A 20,414-nucleotide genomic window follows, 5' to 3' on the forward strand; every position below is an offset into this window, starting at 1 on the left:
CTCCAAGTCCCCCCCCCCCCCAACCATACATTATGTCCCATGAAATCTTGATTTACTAAGTCTTCCTCCTGACTTAACCTCATTGATGACTTCCAAACACTAAATACTACATATAAACTGAGTTAGTACACTGAGCAAATCTCCCATAAGCATGTCTCCTCATATCATGAATCTAATGCATATAACTTTGCAAGGTATGGGTAATCATCCACTTTCAAAGCTTAGCCATCCCAACATGCACGTTGTCTTACTTTTAGTCTTCTGCAAATTCAAAGCCCTCATCATCCACTTCCATTCTATCCCCATCCTCTTCTTCATCATTGGCATGAGTAGTTCCTATCTCCAGGTCTACCTCATATTTATCAACCTCGTGTCTTTTGAAGATCTTAATCCACTTTCTTGCAATAGGGATCCTCAACTCTATATCATCTCACTTACATTTGGCATTATCATCTAAATGTCAATGACGGTACTTTGTATCCATCAAGATTAGTCACTCAATGCTTTGAAAATTTTCAATCAGGACCACCCTATAGAAATGTATTCATAACTTTTGAGTCATAACTTGGATTGCCAAGGTTTCTTCTGCAAAATTGTAGCACCTGTTTTGATCTACAAATTCCGTGAATACATTAGGACCGAATTCTAAAAGATTCTAACCCAAAAAATTTATCCGCATCCTACAACTCCCTTTTCCTACATGCAATCCCAATTAGACATTGGCCTTCCAAAGCCTCTAACTCTCACTCGCATGATGACTAAGATGACAACCAAACTTGGTGTGCTTGTTCGTGAGGTGTGAAATCTTGGTCTAGATGTGTCACTCATCATTATGACCTCTTTGATGAACACCAAATTCCAACATACCAAATTTTTCCTAAACAATCAATTGCATAGTAATATGCTTCCAACACCTCCTCATCAGTCAAAGGGCCACATCATAATCACCCAATAAGTCATATATAAAAACCACAAGCTTTCTCCTTTTCCATACGACCTATATATCATGCATGGCAACACATAGGGACCATTGGGAGCAAAAGTCCACTTCATCTTCTTGCTTAAGTCAACCTCATGAAAGTATTCAACTGGATCATAAACCTGAATATTTCTATTTTCCATAATCATGCATTCAATATGCCTATGATCATATACACAAATACATGGTTGTTTTCTTCTCATCATTCTGCTATGTTTACCCTACATAGAAGCAAATACTGGTGAAAGGTATTCACCTCATCCTTGCTTTGCCATACGCATCCTCAACCTATCTAGATACTATATACCCTACATAATTCACATCTTCAACTTCCTGCAAGCATTTTGACTCCTCCCCATGAGAAATCATCAAAGCATCCATCTCATTTACATCCTGAGTCACTATATCCTCTGTTTGGATTACTAAAGCATCCGACAAGGCATGAGTATCCTATATACCCTCTCTCAATAAATTATTTGCATATGCTAGCATTGTATCACATACATCCACAAGCTCTGTAGCATCTAAGCTCTCAATCACAACATCTCCAGTCTGCATATCATCATCAAGTATGTATATCTTGTGCTACATCAATATCTCTAATACCCTCTACTATTAAAGCGGCCTATCTTATTCCCATGTGTGTAGTGATACAAATAACTGAATTTTCAGCCAATATAGCAACCTTTTCACCCTCAAGTAGCCCATTTTCAGCTTTAGCCTCCTTTAAAACAACAATGGATTCATCGATAGGCTCAACCGAATCCTTTGCAAACCCATATTCTCATTAACTTGTATCAGTGCCTAAGTGGTCTCTCCCACAAACTACCTTTTCTCTTAATAATATCTATAATTTCATCATTAAATTTGTGCTTAGAAATTACCAGCATCTCAACAAGCCAAAACTCTACCCTGCTATTAAAAATCCACTTCTCAAGCATTTTATTAGTGTCAATGGTAGTTCTATGTCAGACTACAACTTATATCTAGGTTACTTGTCTTTCTTCTTTCCTTCTCTCTTCTTTTCCTACACCATATCTTCCATTATGTGTTTAGAAATGGTGTTTTTAGCAATCTTCTACTGCTCTGCCTTACTCTGTTTCATCCTCTTTGAGGTACCTAAAACATCATCATCTCTTCTCTTTTCCTCCATAACTACATCAATATTTTGCACTTTTGCTAAGTATGCATAGGCTATAAAGAAGTCAATCATCATCTCTTCTCTTTTCCTCCGTAACTACATCAACATTTTGCACTCTTGCTAAGTATGCATAGGCTATAAAGGAGTCAATCAAAGCATCCCAACCTGTCATACTTTGTGTATTCTAACTGGCACATGACAATTTAGCCTTGGAAGTCTTTCCCTTTTCTACACAATCCAAAGCACATGACCATACTTTAGACTTTGTGTCAATCGCCATGCATGTGCCAAGAGAGCCAAGAGATTTCCCAATCTATAAGCCATATGTGACAGCTTCTACAGTAGCAAATGCATTTGGATTTAGAAAGCTAGAAAGTTGTACATAACCTATCATTGATCACGATTGTGGATGATATGTAGCATTAATGTTTGTCAATCCAAATTTTTAATGCTCTAATGAGTCTCGAAACTATATATGAGAGATCGTGTATTCTTTAATATATGGTATTTGTATATCATTCAACTTTGCTTTGTGTATATGATCAGAATAAGTGTCTAGGAGAGAATGATGGATTTAGAGCAATTTTAAACATAAGTGCACATCCTCCTCTTTCTTCTTGCCTTTAAGTTGCAACTTGCATAAATATCCTTGATCCTTGAGCTCATTATGGTGAGTGAAGTCCTTGTGCTTCATTTATTTCTATTGATACTTTAGAGATGAATTGTAAAGTTCATTTATTAAAGTCTGAACTTTACTTGAAAGTATTGAAAACAATATAAATATGAAAGTGAGTATTTATTCAACACTCCCATTCACCATTGGTGGAAATAGCTACCTTTACTTCATTTATTTTCTCTAATACATTTTTTGATTTTGTTTCATAAACCTTAATCTTTTGCTTCAAATTTAAACATATGGAAATAAGAGTTGTTACATTCAGAGACTTTTGACAATCTCTTAGGTTGATGCATGACAAAGAGCTTGAATGACTTGCTTTAAGAGATGGACGCATGGAAGCTTACAAACATATTTTAAGTGTAATACCCCTTGCTCCAAGAGATATATAAACGGTATGTTACAAAAGTACATTTTAATGTAAGTGATGTGTGATTTGTACTAACAACATGCTAGGAGACTTTAACACTATGATAAGACCAATAAGTCTTCCTTTTATATAAGTATAAACATTATGCGTAATCTCTTTTGCTCTATCATTTCTAATTTGATGCATACAAGATCTTGACATGAAACTAATGTAAGGCATATTAACATTCAAGCACTAGCATTTGGGTCTATGCAAGCTACTTCCTCACATTGGGAAAACACAAAAAAGTACAATAACTTGCACAATGCATATATACCTTGGGGTTGTGTGCAAGACTTCATTAGAGGGGAAGAACAAAGAATAGACATGCCTACCAATTTTCAAATGCATTGGAGAAACTTAAGTGCACTTGAATTGTTACACCATCCATTTCCTTAGGCCCTACATAAGTGTTAGTAAATCCTTCCTAACCAGTGAGAAGTCTAAGTTCTTCCATCTAGGAGCATTTCCAAAAACCATATCATTCCAACTGCCCTTGCAACATTCTAGAGCACAAGTGATCCCTCATTCATAATGCTCCCATCTCCAAAAAGTATTGTATTGGTTGAGGCCATGATATGGAAGCCTGCTTTATCATCCACCATTGCTGGAGTTCCTTATAAATTCCTCGAACTTCAACACAATCCCATACTAGATGCTTGATGGTTTCTTTCTCCCTTATGCAAAGGCCACAAAGGACTAAGATCTTTTTGGACCTGCAATATCTCCCTTATTGGAAATCTATTGATCGGTGTTTTCCATAGCATGAGATTAAGGCACTTCGAGGGAATAAGGTGCCAAACCTATCTGACTCTCCTCTTCCAAGTCCTCATCTTGGTTCACGAGTAGCTTGTTTTCCAGTAGCTACCTAGCTTTAGGATGTGTTCACCATCACCCCTTATGAAATCTTCAGCCTTCTTGCAGTCCACCAACTTTTTCCTTGCTTTTGTCTAGAGACATGCCAGCATGCTAACTTCGGCTTCATAGTAGAGGTTGGCCAACTTTCATGTCTCTTAGTCAAGGTTCCCTTGAGTCAATTTTCCTCTTGCTCACTCCAATCATTGCAACCTTATCAACCCACTTGAGGCTTTCAACATCCCATAGGTCTTTCCACCTGCAAATGCCTTGATTACAAAGCCTCTTAGCTAACCCCAGCATACTTGCTATGGGTGGTAAGTTGTCATCGTATGCTTCTAGAAGCATCCACATCAATTTCCCTAGACTAGGGCCTCCTAACAACCCTGGTCTTCCACACCACATTTTGTATCATCAACAAACTTTTTCTAGACCTCCATCATCTTTTGTATAGTTTTTGAATCCGGTACCCTGACCTTGACACTCCTATAAATTAGCACATCCCAATGTGTCATGCCTTACCAATGTCCCCCCCATTTGCTTTTGAGATAAGAAATCTCACAATGCAAGCGTATGGTTGGGGCATGTGCGCTCTATGTAAGATGATAATCTAGATGCTAATTATAGCATCAATGCCAATCTCGAATATAATCTTCAAAGTTGTCGTCTTGCCTTTAATAAAGCCAATTGGGTGGAGCTTTCTCTAGGCTAAAGGAGACACTCATCAATGGCATGCATGGCTTGGGAGTTGGTAACTACCTCTAAAAAGGAGGGAGGGCTTGGAATGGAGAGAATGTCTTTTGTACCATGATTATCAACAGATATGAAAAAGTGGATTTGTGAAATGCTAGTCAAGGGTCGTTTTGCACCTCCACAAGAAAAAAATAGCACATTTATTCGGTCTAACAAAGTGCAAGGAAATGTGCCTTTCATCCTATTAGGGACACATTTTTTACCTTGCAAGATATTCTCAATGTAGCATCCAAGAAAGATATCGTCACATTTCAAACTGATGTGGATGATGCAAGAACTGTCCATAATTGGGTATCAAGCAATGAAATTCAAACCTTTATATACTAGCCATTTGGCGTAACAAGTGATACTTCTTTCATAATCGATATTCAAATCAAGTAGTAGCTCTAGATGATGTGCAAGTGGGGACACAATAGTATCTTGGTTATGGATGTGACATTTGGGACAGATAAGTATAAGATATTTGTGTTTTTAGTATTTTAAAGGCATTAAGTGGAATCTCTTTTTATTTCCATTACCTTGGTATTATATTATTTATAGTTCCTCTTGTACACAACACTTGTAGTTGAGACATCATGACCAGTGTGCCAATTGCATGGGTTATTACTTCTTGTAACAATACTCCATCAATCAACACACGGCTTAGAGCTCTACATGATTGCATGCTTGATCACAATAAATCTTTGGATCCGATCGCTTTTATGGTCAATGTTTCCCAAGTAGAAATAAATGCAATGTATGTTCACTTTTATGGTTGATGATGCCCAACTAGGAAATATAGGTGGTTTCTTATGCTTGTTTCTCATTCTAGGTCTGTCTCTCTTCAATATATTTCTAGAATCTAGTTACCAAGTGTTTTTCACTATTTTGGCCTATCTTTTAGGCCATAGTTCCATGGTTTGCAAGCGCACTTCACTGGGTAAATTATTTCATATAATGCTTCCTCATCAAGGATAGAAATTAAGCATTTCTAATCTCAAGGTCTTCCTATGCAAACGATTAAGTTTTGCTAGAATTTTTAAGCACCTTAGTACCATACAATACAAGCTAGAGGTAGGCAACATTCTTTCTCTTTTTTTTAATGAAAGGCATGAATAAAATCTAATGCTTTAAGGATTATTGCCTTGTAGAGGATGACTTGCACTCCTTATGCTCTTCCATAATACAATCAATTGGGGGGCAACCAATCTTGCTTAGGCATGCAAAACGTTTTATTAGAGAAAGTGAAGAATGGCATTGATCAATTCAAAGGCCTCTATCTCAAGCATCGGTATTCATCCTTGCATTCCATTATAATGATTAGACTATGGTTTCAACAATAGTATATATAAAGCACATCCCTCCTTTGAAAGGGGGGGAGAAGGCAAGCCATGCAACACAATCCAAAAGTAAATGTACAACCCTTCCCTTGACCTCAATGTAGGAAATGACCTACCATGCATGCAAATGGGTTTGGATGTCCAAGCACAAGCCTCAATGGAGGATAGAAGGGAGCAAGGTTTTGAAGATGACTTTGAGAATGAGGGGACTAACTAGTGTAGTGCAAGTATTGACATCCTTCATTTATGTATGCTTGACATGTATGAAAAATTTGATTTACTAGGCAATGCAAGAGAGTTCATATTTGGAAATCCTTACAATCTCTTTCATTCATAGGTATCTTTATATTATCTTTTGCTAAATCTTTTTGACAATATTTACGAACTTAAAGAAATATCCATATGTTTGTGAGTTATGCACTCTACATTAGAATGTTAACTATTTCTACCTCCTAAGGTTATAAATATGTAAAGCTTGATGAACTTTTATGTTTCCCATGGTGCCTTGAGACATCCAATTCCTCATAAATCATAAATATTGATATAACTCAACTATTGTCACTCAAATATTCTATAACAAATCATTAATCTACACCAAGGTAAGGTTTCTAGCATTTCTCATTACGATGGCAAGGGTTTATTTTTGCAAACACTTGATACTTAAAATCTTTGAGTGGCAATGATGACCATTTTAAACCTATCCATGCTAGGCATTTCTCGATACTAAGAAAATCAACTTTAGAGCTTCTAAGCTACTCGGTTTCAAATGATTGTGTGAGGTGTGATCTTACTCCTCCTCACTGTCCAAGACATCCATAAAGTCTTGAATGAGAGATATCTCCATGTTGTGACTAAAGCTCTTGAGATCCATATGCCATTGAGTTTTGTGCTCTTGGGTAGTAAAGCGCTCATCCAAGACAAAACTATCATAAAGAGTACAACTAAAAAGAGTTTGTTAGATTATGTTATTTCTACCTTGATTTACACTTCTACATAGGTAAATTTATCATAGGTGGGCCTATACAATTTACCACTTAAATAATAATGATTATCATAGGTGGGCCTATACAATATTTGATTAAATTTTAAAAACTAGAAATAAATATATCTTAAGGTAACCATAATTCAAGTCCAACCACCACTCTTTTGTGGGTTACATTGCAATTCCATAATATTGTCTTATCACATTAAAGATATAGATGTGCGCATGGTTACCAATATGCATAAATTATATATATGCCAATAGGGTAGTAAAGTTATATAATAATCAAGGTTATATAAATTTGGTTTTTTATAAGGAAGTGCTTGCAATAACTCATATTTTAGCCTACATACAAATGCATAAATTAAATGTTTAATGGCAATATTAACCTAACCAAAGTTTTTAGTTTGTATTTTAAGGAAAGGGGATGAAAAAAGTAAGATGTCATAATTTATTTATCCTCCCTCAAGCCTTATGTCCTACAAATAAATTATATGTTGCCATTAGCGTGGTTATAGCATATGGGCATTAATGTAAAAGTAAATGGTCAATCTTCCACATGGTACACCTTCCACACATGGCTCCACTTCCCTCAGGGCTTGCTCAATAGCTATTGGTTCTAGGCAAGCTCAAAGCTTGGGTGATAGCCTATACTGGCTTCTAGGATACAACAAGCTACCCCCCAACTTATCTTCACCCAAAATCCATCTATATGCCTTAGTAGGCAACACACTGCTCGCAACTGCTTGTACAAGTGGCTTTGAACACAACTTCCCTCATATGAGGGGTTCACAAAGATAGAGTCAACAATTACCTACATAGTTACATGAGGGGTGGAGCATTGATTTCCAACACTCCCACTCAATGTTCACCCGAAAGGTGTACTCCTTTGGTCCAACACCAAGATGATAAAGGTGTTGCTCCAAGGTACTCCTCCCAAGATCTTTGGTGAAAATGCATACACAATTGTCTTTGGTATGACAATATTGCAAATCAAACTCTTCATGCATAATAAGATCTCTCCCAAAATGATATTGTACTTCAATATATTTTGTGCGAGCATGGAACATAAGTTTTCTTACAATCATCATGCAACTCTGATTGTCCCATAGCAACTTTGTGGGATCCTTTTTCATCGCTCATATATTTGCCAAAACCCTTCTTAACCATAAGGACTCATATGCAATAAAACATGTTTCTTTGTACTCAACTTTAGTTAAAGAAAGAGCAGATATAGGTTACTTCTTACTAATCCATTAGATGACTCCAGTTCCTAGAGAGAAGCAGTAACATGTCACTAATCTCCTGCCATCTACGTCTCTTGCGCAATTTGAGTCGCAATCGCCAATCAAAGTGCTCCCACCACCTCTAGTATATGATATGTCATGTTTAAAAGCACTTGTAATATACCTCAAAACATTCTTTCCTTGCCTCCAATGGGTTTCTTTTGGCTATTTATTAGAGAGCCTGCTAAAAATACCTATATTTTATTAAATACATGTATTTTACTAATGCTTAGGTTTGTATTCCACATGTAAAGGCGGCCTCCAACAAGTTTTTTGAAAATCTCACTACCAACAAATGCAAATATGCCTTCTTTTGAAAGCTTCAAGTTGACTTCACATGGAGTAACCATTGTCTTATAGTCAACCATACCAAAAGCTTTAAGGAACTCACTAGCATATTTTCTTCGAGAGATAAAGGTCTTGTTTGGTTCTTACCAAACTTCGACCACTAAACAAAAGTGCACACATCCAAGATCTGTGATACATGGATAGAGAGTAGACTAAATGGCATTTCCCCATGTAAGACCAAGGGAAAGGCCAATAGGGTGATGTCTCACATGGTTAAAAAGATGAGAAACTGAGGAAGGCAACCAACAATGGAGAATCCATGGACCTCGACCTCCTAGCTACCGCAAAGGACATAGGCACAAACATGCAAATGGTCGAGCAAGAGCTTTGGTAGAATCTATAGAAGTTCAACCAATCAAAAAAGGCCAAAGCTGAAGAGGCTAAAACCAAGATACCCAAGGCGACACTTGCATTGTACTGTATCAAGAAACAATATGCAAACTTTGAAATGCATGACTCTACTTCTATTTCACGAGGAGATGTGCCTCAAAGATGACTTTGTTTAGTGGTTCTAATAGACCTACCAGCCTATAGAGCTCTCTTGGTTTAGTTTAAATTCATTGGCAAGGGATTTTATGTTGCATTAGTCTAGTCCTAGTAAAAACGTCATGCTCTATGCTCATGGCTTTGCTCCACAAGGAGCCTCTTGTGTGCAATTGCTCAATGTGGGTTACATTATCAAGATTTGTCAAACTAGGTGGATAGCAAACTGGGACTTCTGGCTAACACCCTAGGCAAAGTGTTGTACATCCTTAAATTCCTCCTAATGGCATTCTGCGCTCCAAAAAGAAGGCATGCATACTATGGACTATAGAGCAAAGCCCCCCAACTACCTACAAGTCTTTGAGGCCCATGGGTTGGAGCTAGTGTTGGAAGTCAAGTTCTCATTTCTTAGATGCATGTTATGTTTGCCATCAAGTAAGACATTTTGCAAGAGGCTACCCCAATAAGGTAGAGGTAGAGAAGAAGAGGCATCAAAGGCATCCAGCACCCCACAACCACTACAGCCTGATGACATCAACAAGCCCCCAAAAGGTAGTGATTTTAATAAAGGACTGCTTGGGGCCTTAAGTTATATGGAGATGCAATGAAGGAAGTGTAGGGGGGGATGTCAGTCACACAGCCCAATCTAATGTAACAATCCGTTCAGCATATGCAAGGTCTCCAAGATGGAAGAATACGAACAGGAAGGTGTCCCCTCCTTTACTGGATTGGAACACAACCCTTGAAGAAGAAGACAGATTGCATGCTGAATGCATGGCAATCACAGATGTACTTCACTTAGCGGATGGAAGGTGCCCTCACAGCTTCCATGCCACAATCGTCAAAAGGAGGAGGCGTCGAGGACCACTAGGCTAGTCTACAGGGTTTTCACGTTAGCCACAGAGAATGGTGGCTTGCTCCACACACCAAGGTGAGAGTACATCCTGACACCATGCTGTCTGAACGTCCCCCACTGGAGATGGTTTTCAGATCGATCCTCCCCTCTACCTGTACGCATGGACCATCCATCACCTTTACATTTCAATCGTCATTTCTGAGCGACCATAAATTTGTCGATCGGGCTAAGCAAGTATGGGAACAGGCAGGACAAGGGCATGATGTCCTTTTTACCCAATTGGGGGCTTGCATATTTGAGCTGACAGAACTCTCAAAGACTCATGCCTGAAATCAAGCTCTACTCAGAAGGAGAGATATGGTTGGAGCTGCTAGAGTGATAAACAATGAGTTTTGTGTGCTGTTTCTGTTTGTCCTGATGACTTTAGCCTTGTGTGGTTACTACAAGATATTGAAGATTTCATTGCTCTTCAGGAAAGATAATAGCATTGAGAGTGCTAAGGTACAACTAAAGGGAAAAGTGGTTGATTGATGGTGATGCTCCCTACCCTCAATTCCCAAGTCCTTGGAGCTCCGATGGGCTTCTAGTGGAGGTTTACTCAACCCTTTGGGAAGTTTGTGGCAATGACATATGCCAAATTGCAAACTAGTTTTGGACCACAGGTTCCCTGGCTGTGTATGCCAATGTTGGCCAAATCAATGTACAGGCCAATGGAGGCCACTTACAATGTTGAATGACTGCTACAAGATTCTCTTTCAGGCCTCAGCCTTATGAATTATACGCATCCTTCTTGACATGCTTCACAAAGGGCCCCTATGGATTCATAAATCATCGTAGGATCCATGATTGCAATCCTCAACCTTACGGCTGCATTGGAATATGATCTCAATAGTGCAAGCAAGTTTGTGTTAATCAACATGGACCTGGATAAGGCTTATGGCAAAATTTGGTGGGATTTTCTGTTGGCGATATTGCCCTCTACTCTTTGCCACAGTAAATGACCCCTCCTCAAACCTACTGATTACAGGCTGCAAGTGGGAGATCTCAAGGGACTTCCTTCTCTGGTGGCACTCAATTTTACACCCAGCTAGAGGCCCATGACAACTCTTATTTAGTGCTGGGGATGAGCATCATGTTGACAATTTACTCATAATCGGTATGTTATTTGCTTCAATTTCAAGGTCCAAGAATAGTGGGGATAAAACTTAAGTGTTGACAATTTACTCATGATCTGTAAGTTATTTAAGTTCAAGGTCCAAGAGCAGTGGGGATAAAGCTGAAATTCTCTATGTGGGCCTCGAGCCCACCCCGGAGTGGATCACTTAGCTAGGTTCTGTGACAATCCCGTTCTCTTCAAGTCACTGGGAGAAAATTCAGAAATTACTTAGGAAATATGGTGGAGCTTCAATGTGATTGAGAGATGGCATGCAATAGATTGGGAGACCATCAACACTCCCAAAGCTGCAGGAGGACTAGGACTTGAGCATATAGATTATAAAAGCTTAGAGACTGATCTTCGGATAGCTGCATAAACCCTCCTCACAACAGCTGTGGGTGTGCATCATGAGGGGAGCCATCCGCAAAGGTGACTTGAACCAAGTGGAGAGAGCTTCCTTGGCAAGACCTTATCTTGGACATGAGATGTAAACTTAAGGCCTCTGACATGCTGACTAAACAAGGACTTGATGACTCCTGGTGCTTAAACAGCTGTCATGAAAGGACCCTGGTGGTTGTAAAGGGGATACGACCTCACCGCAAATCGCATGCCACTTCCCAAGGGGCTATTCAGAAGGATTTGTTCACGTTGTGCAGAACTTGAAGCTCTCTAAGAAGATATTAAATAGAGTAATTAGGAGATGGGCTGATATCTTGGACAATCAGTCTTGCCATAAGGAATAAATTTAACCTTTCTGAGGATAAGCTGGATTGGATGAAGCAATGCTTGAAGCACACGGTCGAAAACTGGCCACCCAATCCATTCATTGTCCTGTTGATACTTTTGTATGCTTGGTGAGTCACGACACCTGGTGCCAAAATGAAGAAAAGGACATCAGAAGCAAAGGAAGTGCAACTTTGCTCAAGCTCAAAATATGGGATAAGAAATAACCCCACACTACTGTTAGGACTTGGAAGTCCAGGCTCAAAGCTGTTTGGGCAGCCACGTTATCAAACCAGCTAAACTACTTATGGAAAGGTGTCGTTAACAAGCTTTCCACTAAACACAAAATATACAAGTTCAAAAATGTCTCCCTTTTCTGCCCCCTTGTGTAATAGACACAAAGCATCCATGACTCACATACTCTTACTGTAGCACTGCCACTCAGCTCTGGTGTTTTGGAGAAGAATCAAGAGATGGGTGGCACAAGCTGGTCTAAATGCTCCAGTCAGCATGAGGCAGGCACTCTTTGGCGATAAAGACCTCCTCAAAGAATGTCTCAGATTATGGAGAATATCATTAGAGCTGTGACACGGGCAAATCTGGACCCACAAAAACTTGATCTTCATGCCAAAAACTAAGGCTGATCACCTTTCCAGGGCATGAGCGACTGAAAGCCTAGTCGTTTTGAAAGCCATTAGGATGTCTAATTTATAAGATAACTTTACAAGCTCCTCTCTAAGAACTAGGCTGTTTTCTTATGAGAGGTGCCTGAAGTATGTGGGATACATACCCCTGCCACATGTCCTTTTTTATGCAAATATACTTCTCAATCACTATAACGTGCATTATTTACAAAAAATAATCGTTTAATGATCGAACCAGTGTGAGGGCACGAGGAAAAATTTTACTGCAGGAGCATTGAAATTTTGTTCCTGCCTTTTAAAGATTTTGCTTTAAATAGAAGGAGAAAGCTTACACAAAAAAGTGATCTTAAGCTTAACTAAATCAGCTCTTAAGTCATTAAAATTAGAATTAAATTTTGAACAACAATTCACAATTCCACCATGTCATTGTAAAAACATATGCACTTCTGGGCAGTGCTAACGAATGGGTAGGTGTGTCAAAACATAAAAGCAAGCATTAGTTAAAAGAATTGAGAAGACTTCTAAATATCACTGCTTGATGTATCAAAATACTGAAGTCATTGACTATGCTGCTCTAAAAACTGTAGACTGTGATGTACAAGGCTCTAGTGGAAAAAATTGCAGAGAATATAAGAGCCTCCAACGTGTTGCAGGAAAACCAATAAGGATTTGCCCACATTAACCCCCATAACCATTGTGACAGCAGACATTTTTGGCCTCACGAACCACAACCCAGTAGAACATGAGCAAAGATTTCTTGTGGAGTTCAACTGCCTTAGATTATTCGGCCCCAGCAGGAGAGGAATATCAGTGAGACGCATATTCAGGCAAATGCAGGAAGAACCCAGAATCTGATGTCTTACAGGATATAAGTTGTTCTAGCACCATCTGCAGGGTAGCCTGCCTGCACAAGGGATTGACCAGACTGAGGTGGTCGAGTATCTTAGAAAGTCCAGCTGAGGGGAAGTTGAGCAGCATTGAACATTTGCATGCACTGTGTGTGTGTGTGTGTGAGACATATGCCTTTGGATACAAAGCTGAGCTATACCAGATAACATGATAGCAAAGAAACTCCATCTGACTAAAATTAGAAGTTGGAGCTCAAAAACAATTGTTCCTGTGGAGATGCCGGATAGATCTCAGCTTTTTGTGGCTGCACATGATCACCACGATGCTGCTTGGCCTGATGATCTGCAGTATGGGCAATCACAATATCAAGACTCCCTGTCCCTTCATGATCGGAGAGAGAACGCAACCTCCGCGATGAATTGATGCTGGGGAAGGTGAGAGAGGAGGGGTGTCTGTGGTCATCAGAAGAATCCACATCAAAAGTGGACCTGCAAGACGACTTTTGGGAAGATTTCCTGTGAAGGCGGCTGCTGCCAAGTACAACTTCAGAGGGCAGGAAGGGTTGATCTTCAGAGTATGTCCCCATGAGCATGGCCAATGCCCTTTCCAAGGAGGTTGTGACCTTGTCCATGGAGGGGCGATCTTTGGCCTTCATCTTCACACAGCGGGCAGCCACCCGAGCAATCTTGTAGATAGCCTCCAAGTTCGGAGGTGGATCTAGCCTAGGGTCCAGCACAGAGCTGACTTGCCCATATTTGATCAATGGCACAGCCCATTCCACAATGTTGCCTGCTTCGTACTGCATGTCAATGGCCTTCCGGCCACTCAAGATCTCAAGCAGCAATACTCCAAAGCTGTATACATCACTCTTGGTGGTGAGATAGTGGAGGCGATAATACTCTGGGTCCAGGTAGCCCAGCGTGCCTGCAGGAAGCTCGGACAGTGGTGATTCACTGTCGACTGGCCCCAGAAGAGAAAGCCCAAAGTCCGAGACTCGAGCATTCCATTCTTCATCCAGTAGGATGTTAGACGACTTGATGTCTCTGTGAATCACAGGGGGGCAGGCATAGCCATGCAGGTATTCCAATCCTCTAGCTGCTTGGACAGCGATGGTCACCCGCCGCACCCACCCCAGCTGCTCCTGATCTCCCTCTTGCTCCTGAGGCTGCTTCATACTGCCACTGTTGCTAGACATTATCCCTCCCATGCCATGAAGCTGCTGATGCAGAGTGCCATTGGCCATGAACTCATACACCAGTAGCCTCTCGCCTCTTTCATCACAGAACCCCAGTAGTGTCAGCAAGTGTGCATGGTTCAGCCTCGACAACAGATCCAGCTCATTGCGGAACTCATTAGAGTTTTTGTCTGCTGGCTCTTCATCACCTCCACCTCCTCCTCGTTCTGTAGCTCGCTTCACTGCCACCACACGGCCATCCCCAAGTACCCCTCTGTAAACACAAGAGAAGCTTCCTTTGCCCACCTCGCACTCTTTCCCAAACCCACACGTTGCTTGCTCCAATTCTTGATAGCTGAACACCTCAGCTCGGGACATTTTGGGAGGCTCTTCCAGTTCAGAGGGCCTCACCTTCTCCTTCCGAAACGATGACCCAAACGAGCCTCCTTTTTTACTGCTTGAGCCACTCTTGTGCTTCTTCATAGATCCAGATACATTCTCATTACTTGCAGCCGCAAGCCTTGCAAGCTTGTACCGAACAAGAAAGATGGCCATTGCTAGTACACATGCCACCACCAGAATGGCAACAGCAAACTCACTGATGATGATTGGTGTCTGGATGGAATTGGTGTGATGGCATGAGCTCGGGCAGGTGGGTGGGATGCAGGTGGAGCAGTTATCCAGAGACACTGCTGCTGTAGCAGGACGAAGTGTGGCAGGGTACTGAGAGCCCCAGCAAACAGGAGGCTGGTTGCTGCTGACAGAGATACCACAGGTATAGTAGTCTCCGGCAACAAGTGACGTAAACTGCAATGAAGAGGGTGGTGGGGTGCCATTTGGAGGATGGATCATGCCCCAGCAAGAGGGAGTGTGTGCAAATGCTAGCAATCCGCAAGCATGGAACTTGCCCCCTACAAGTGAGCTGAAGGCTGCATTTCCCGGGAGTCCTGTCGCAGATTGGAGGGCTCGCCCCCAACATAATGTAGCTCCGCTGCTCTCCAAAATGCCACAGACATGGTAGCCTCCTGCGGAAATAGACCTGAACTTGGCTTGCTTGGGTGCTTGGCTTATGACACCACTCCCACTTTCCTCCCCCCAGCAGATCACTGTCCTGTTGGATGCATATAGGCCGCAGGTAAACAATGAACCAGCAGTGATAGAGAGAAGGTGTGAGCCTTGCAAATATGTGCCAGTCATGTTGTAGCCCCAACAGTCTACTGCTGCATCCATCTGCCTCAGCGCACACAAATGGTTGTCCCCTGCGCAGATCTCTGTGTAAGTGACATTGGGCCCTGTCGAAGGTGGAGTGCCCTGTTGAACATAGATGTTGTTGCCCCAACAATACGGGAGCATACCAGAGAGGGTGAGGCCACACACAAAACCATCTCCTGCAGTAAGACCTGAGAGTGCAAGGCGAAGAGGAGCTCCATAAACAGACGCCGCATCACTGCCAAAGCATTCTACGGAGGAACCACCTTGAGAACTGAGGCTACAGAAGGCAGGCCCATGGCCGCCATATGCAGCTGCTGCAGAGGACATGGAGCCCAGTGCATGAACTCTCTGTTCGCCAGCTGAGAGGAAAACCAGAAGGCAGAACCAACAGCCTATGCACCAGTGCCATGCCATCAATCCCTTGATGACCAAGAGCCCTGTATCATCTGAAAGGAAATTCCAGCTGTGGTTCGAGGGGAGGCAGCAGGGGAGCTCAGAACCAAGAAGAGGGGTTTTGGGTGGTGTTTTGGAGCAGGAGCTGCAGGGATTCAAAGGAGACATACACGGTCTCTCTTACTTCTCTCTCTCTCTCTCTTTCTCTCTGTTTGGGTTGCGCGTGAGAAACAGAAGGGGGAAAGTAGTGAGTAGTACCTTCTGCTACCCCAGTCAAAAATTAAATAATAAAGCGCTAAAAAGATGTCCCCTGTAGAAGCAGAGGCAAAAAGGCGCGTTGATGATGAGCTTTTCTTTCTTTTTTCCCTTAATTCTTTTTCAAAAAGGAAAATAGATCGTTTCCTCTTCCCCCCCCCCCCTCGCCCCCTCGCGGCGACACCCATCAAACAACGGCAGCAGCAGTAGACAGTGGACACCAGCACCAGCAGCAGTAGACACGGACACAGACACAGAGAGAGAGAGAGAGAGAGAGAGAGAGAGAGAGAGAGCGGGCCAGCTGTTAATTGTTGCTGTGAAAAGTAGGCTCAGTGAAAAAGAAAACGCCAACAATTTTTTTTAATCGATCCAACCCAATAATTTCTGCATATTTTTAATCATCACCGTCAATTCAAAATGGTCTGTCCGGTGGTGACTGTCGCACGGCCAATGCCGCCCTTCATGGTCAGTGACCCCTCTCTCTCTCTCTCTCTCGGAAGATCGATAGATGCCCATCAACAACAGCAACAGGTTGAGACAAAAACATACCTACCTACGCATTCCTCTCATCACAGTCTCATCGACTCTCGGGCCTACGCCCTACCTTACTACTTATAAGTTATCAGCACTACTAGTACTAACGTTCCACAGTAATACTAATTAATAATTATAATTAATGCTAGTCTCTCTTGGCACTTATAGATACATCTCCTTCAATTATTAATTAATGCTAGTCTCTCGAGATACTTATAGATGTGTTGTGGGGAGATGGGGCGCAATATTCGAACTCATGCGCCCATCACCCTTGGCTCAACCCACATCCAAACCATTATGCCACCAATTAATACTAGTCTATCTATAACATACAATTTCACCCACCAAACCTTCATATCGGTCCAACCTAAATTTCAATAAAGATAGAGCCTAGACACGCACAAGTTGATAAACCAATTGAAGCACCAACAACAGCCACGTGCAAGTCCAAGTAGATGACCATTGTTCAAATTAAGGCCTTTCAACTATGTAGAGGAAAGAGAAACGAGGAAAGTTGGCTTGCAAGGGGGGGGGGGGGGGGGGGGGGGGTGGGGGTGTGTGTGTGTTGCACTCTAAAGTGATGAGCAAATAGTTGAACATCACGTGGCCCTAGCTTGCATAGTGAAATTAGTACCATCAAAAGAGGCTACCTAGCTTGCAAAGGAGAGAGTGTGTGTTTCTGTGTGTTGCATCTAGAGTGATGAAGAGCGAATAGTCACATGGCCCTAGCTTGCATAGTGAACATCGTGTGGTCCTAGCTTACATAGAGAACTTAGTACCATTAAAAAAAAGTGTACTAAGTTGACTAGCAAGAGTTACCCAAAAAACCAAATTTAAGTACTCAATACCTGCACACAACAGAAACTTGGACTCCATGGAATGGCACAAGTCAATTTGCATTTTGTATGTCCCATCACTTATCATGCTTTACTTTTTTTAAGAGCTCTGAGAGGCTTCCCATGGTCCCTTTTCAAAACAAGGATGACACACATCTTAATTTCTACATTTAATTCCCACATAGTCAAACAAAGGGATGATAAAGATAATATCTATTTTTATTACAACCTTGAGACATCAATGTGTATCCATTTATTGGCTAAGCTTGTTAACTCTTGAAACAATCAATTATACAAGCTCACAAAATCAACCTGATCTTTCTAGACCTTCACTATAATTGCCTTGTTTGTGTTTCCAAAAGGGAATGTGGGAAGCTTGTGTGTGTGTGTGTGTGTGTGTGTGTGTGTGTGTGTGTGTGTGTGTGTGGATTGAGCCCAAGTGGAAGCAAGAGCTATGGCAAATGCAGCCAGAGAGCAAGAGAGAGAGACACCATATGTGGAAACTCCAATAGTCACAATGTATGACTAGTCTTCCCTTATTCAATAGTCACTGAAATAATAAAAAATAGAGTGACAATGATGGCGTCCACCATCTGCGATGTACAGATGTATGATCACGATGTATGAAGTAATACAAGGGAGTGTATGAACATGTGCCTTTATCCCTAACAACCTTCCACTTAAAGGCAAATGTGCCTCTAGTGAGAAGAGGACAAGAAAAAGTGACAAAATATACACATACATACATACATACATACATACATACATATAGTATAACAAGATAGAGGAATAGATATCATCATATCCTATGCCCATCATCTTCCTAAGGAAGGCAAAACGTTCTGCTAAGAAACTTTTAGTGAGCAGATCTAGAGGATTCTCCTCAATTGAGATCTTGACAAAGCTCAACAAACTTGTCTTCAACCACCTCCTTGATGAAGTGATAGTGCACCTCAATGTGCTTTGTCTTCATATGGAAGACCGAATTCTTGGTCAATTGGATAGTACTCATAGAATCCAAATGCAGTGTAAGAGTAACAATAATACCAAGGTTAGACGTTGTTAGATATTATCAATGCCCCACCCTCATTAGGTGCTACCAATGATCCATGGTGCTCAAAGTTGTAAGGCCCCCATTATGAGGAGAAGCCAAATGTGAGCCCGGACATTGGTTGAGTCCTGACTTGTATATCAAATGAGGTCTATGTGACCGGATGGCAAAAAGGTGACTGTTGTGGGTCTAATCTTTGGGTTAGATGGACTGGTTAAGCTGGTAGCAATTCGAGGTGCATTGCATCGAGTTGCGGTGTAAGGGAGTTAAAAGGGGCCCCTATTGTGGGGTTCGGGGGCCGCAGAAGCGGCCCCTGGCTGGGGGGGTGGCCCCCCTGGTGGGGGTCCGACCCCCGGCCCGATGGTAAAGGGAATATTCCCTGGAATATTCCCTGGCCGACTAGTGGAGGCTCATATGGTAGGTCGGTCAGCAGGCCGACCTAACGACCTTCGCAGGCTATAAAAACTAAACCCCTTCGCAGCCATCTCTCACTCATCTTTCACCCAGTTAGAGTTGTTGTTCCAGCTAGCCTTAAGCTCTTCACCTATCTTCTGTCTAGATCGCTATCTAAGCTTCACACAATGGAAGTGCACGGGTGGACAGAGCCATCTTTGTATCAGTTGTTTGGAGTTAAAGAATTTACTGATTCTCCTCTTATTTGTTGTGTACTCTCTATCTCTTTCTCAGATTCTGTTCGTTGCGCTGTGTAATATTTTACATGGTATCAGAGCCCAGGGGGCTCTAGAGATCGGAGAGTGTGCAAGAGGCAAAGGCTTCAACAGCAAAGAGAAACTATGTGGACTTCCGGAAGCGGTTCTGCGCATCAGGAAGCAGTGTAGGAGGTGGTATTGCTGTACCGGCTATTCAAACACTGAGGATTCGTCCACTAACCTTCAGCGAAGGCAAGTTAGATGGTCCAAACTACACCTTGTGGAAGTTCAAAATTACAACTATCCTTGATTCTTATGAGCTTCTGGAGACTGTGCTGGGGGCTGACGCAGAACCACAGCCTACCCCCGACCCATCAAATCCTAGTGTGATGATTCCTCCGAATGCAGATCTTCTACGAGCTTGGAAACGAAGGAATGCAGATGCATTGTGTGCCTTAGTTACAAGTTGTTCTGACAGTGTTCTGACTTTGATTCAGCATCATACAACCAAAGCGTCAGAGGCTTGGAATGTACTAAGGAGTCAGTATGAAACACGAAACCAAACAAGGATTCAAAACATGGAGAATCAACTAGCAACGGAGAAGTTTGCTGAAGGAGAGACGGTTGAAGCATTCATCACTCGGATTCAGAATTTGCACGACGAGATGGCTGGCGGCGCTGGGATACAAAAGACTAGCGAAGAGCTAGATCGGAGGTGTCTTCGAATTTGTCCACAAAAGTTTGATGGACTAGTAACTGCCCTTAATACTTAGGTGAGACATCAAGCTTTGACTTTTGAGGAGTTTTGTGCATTATTAAAGGAGGAGGAGTTGAGGCTGAAAGCCCGAGA

General features: G+C 41.7%; 1 protein-coding gene across 1 annotated transcript; it reads right to left on the reverse strand.

Moving 5' to 3' along the window:
- Nucleotides 1–13,024: 13,024 nt before the first annotated feature.
- On the reverse strand, nucleotides 13,025–16,521 carry LOC148024893 (serine/threonine-protein kinase-like protein CR4). The gene has a single exon (XM_087694564.1). The coding sequence runs from the start codon at nucleotides 16,404–16,406 to the stop codon at nucleotides 13,698–13,700; it is 2,709 nt and encodes a 902-aa protein (XP_087550690.1). The 5' UTR covers nucleotides 16,407–16,521; the 3' UTR covers nucleotides 13,025–13,697.
- Between the last annotated feature and the right edge of the window lie 3,893 nt (nucleotides 16,522–20,414).

This window comes from Lygodium microphyllum, chromosome 15 (genome assembly GCF_053477565.2).
Source record: "Lygodium microphyllum isolate KBCC chromosome 15, Lygodium_microphyllum_v1.1.10, whole genome shotgun sequence".
Classification (NCBI taxonomy): Eukaryota; Viridiplantae; Streptophyta; class Polypodiopsida; order Schizaeales; family Lygodiaceae; genus Lygodium; species Lygodium microphyllum.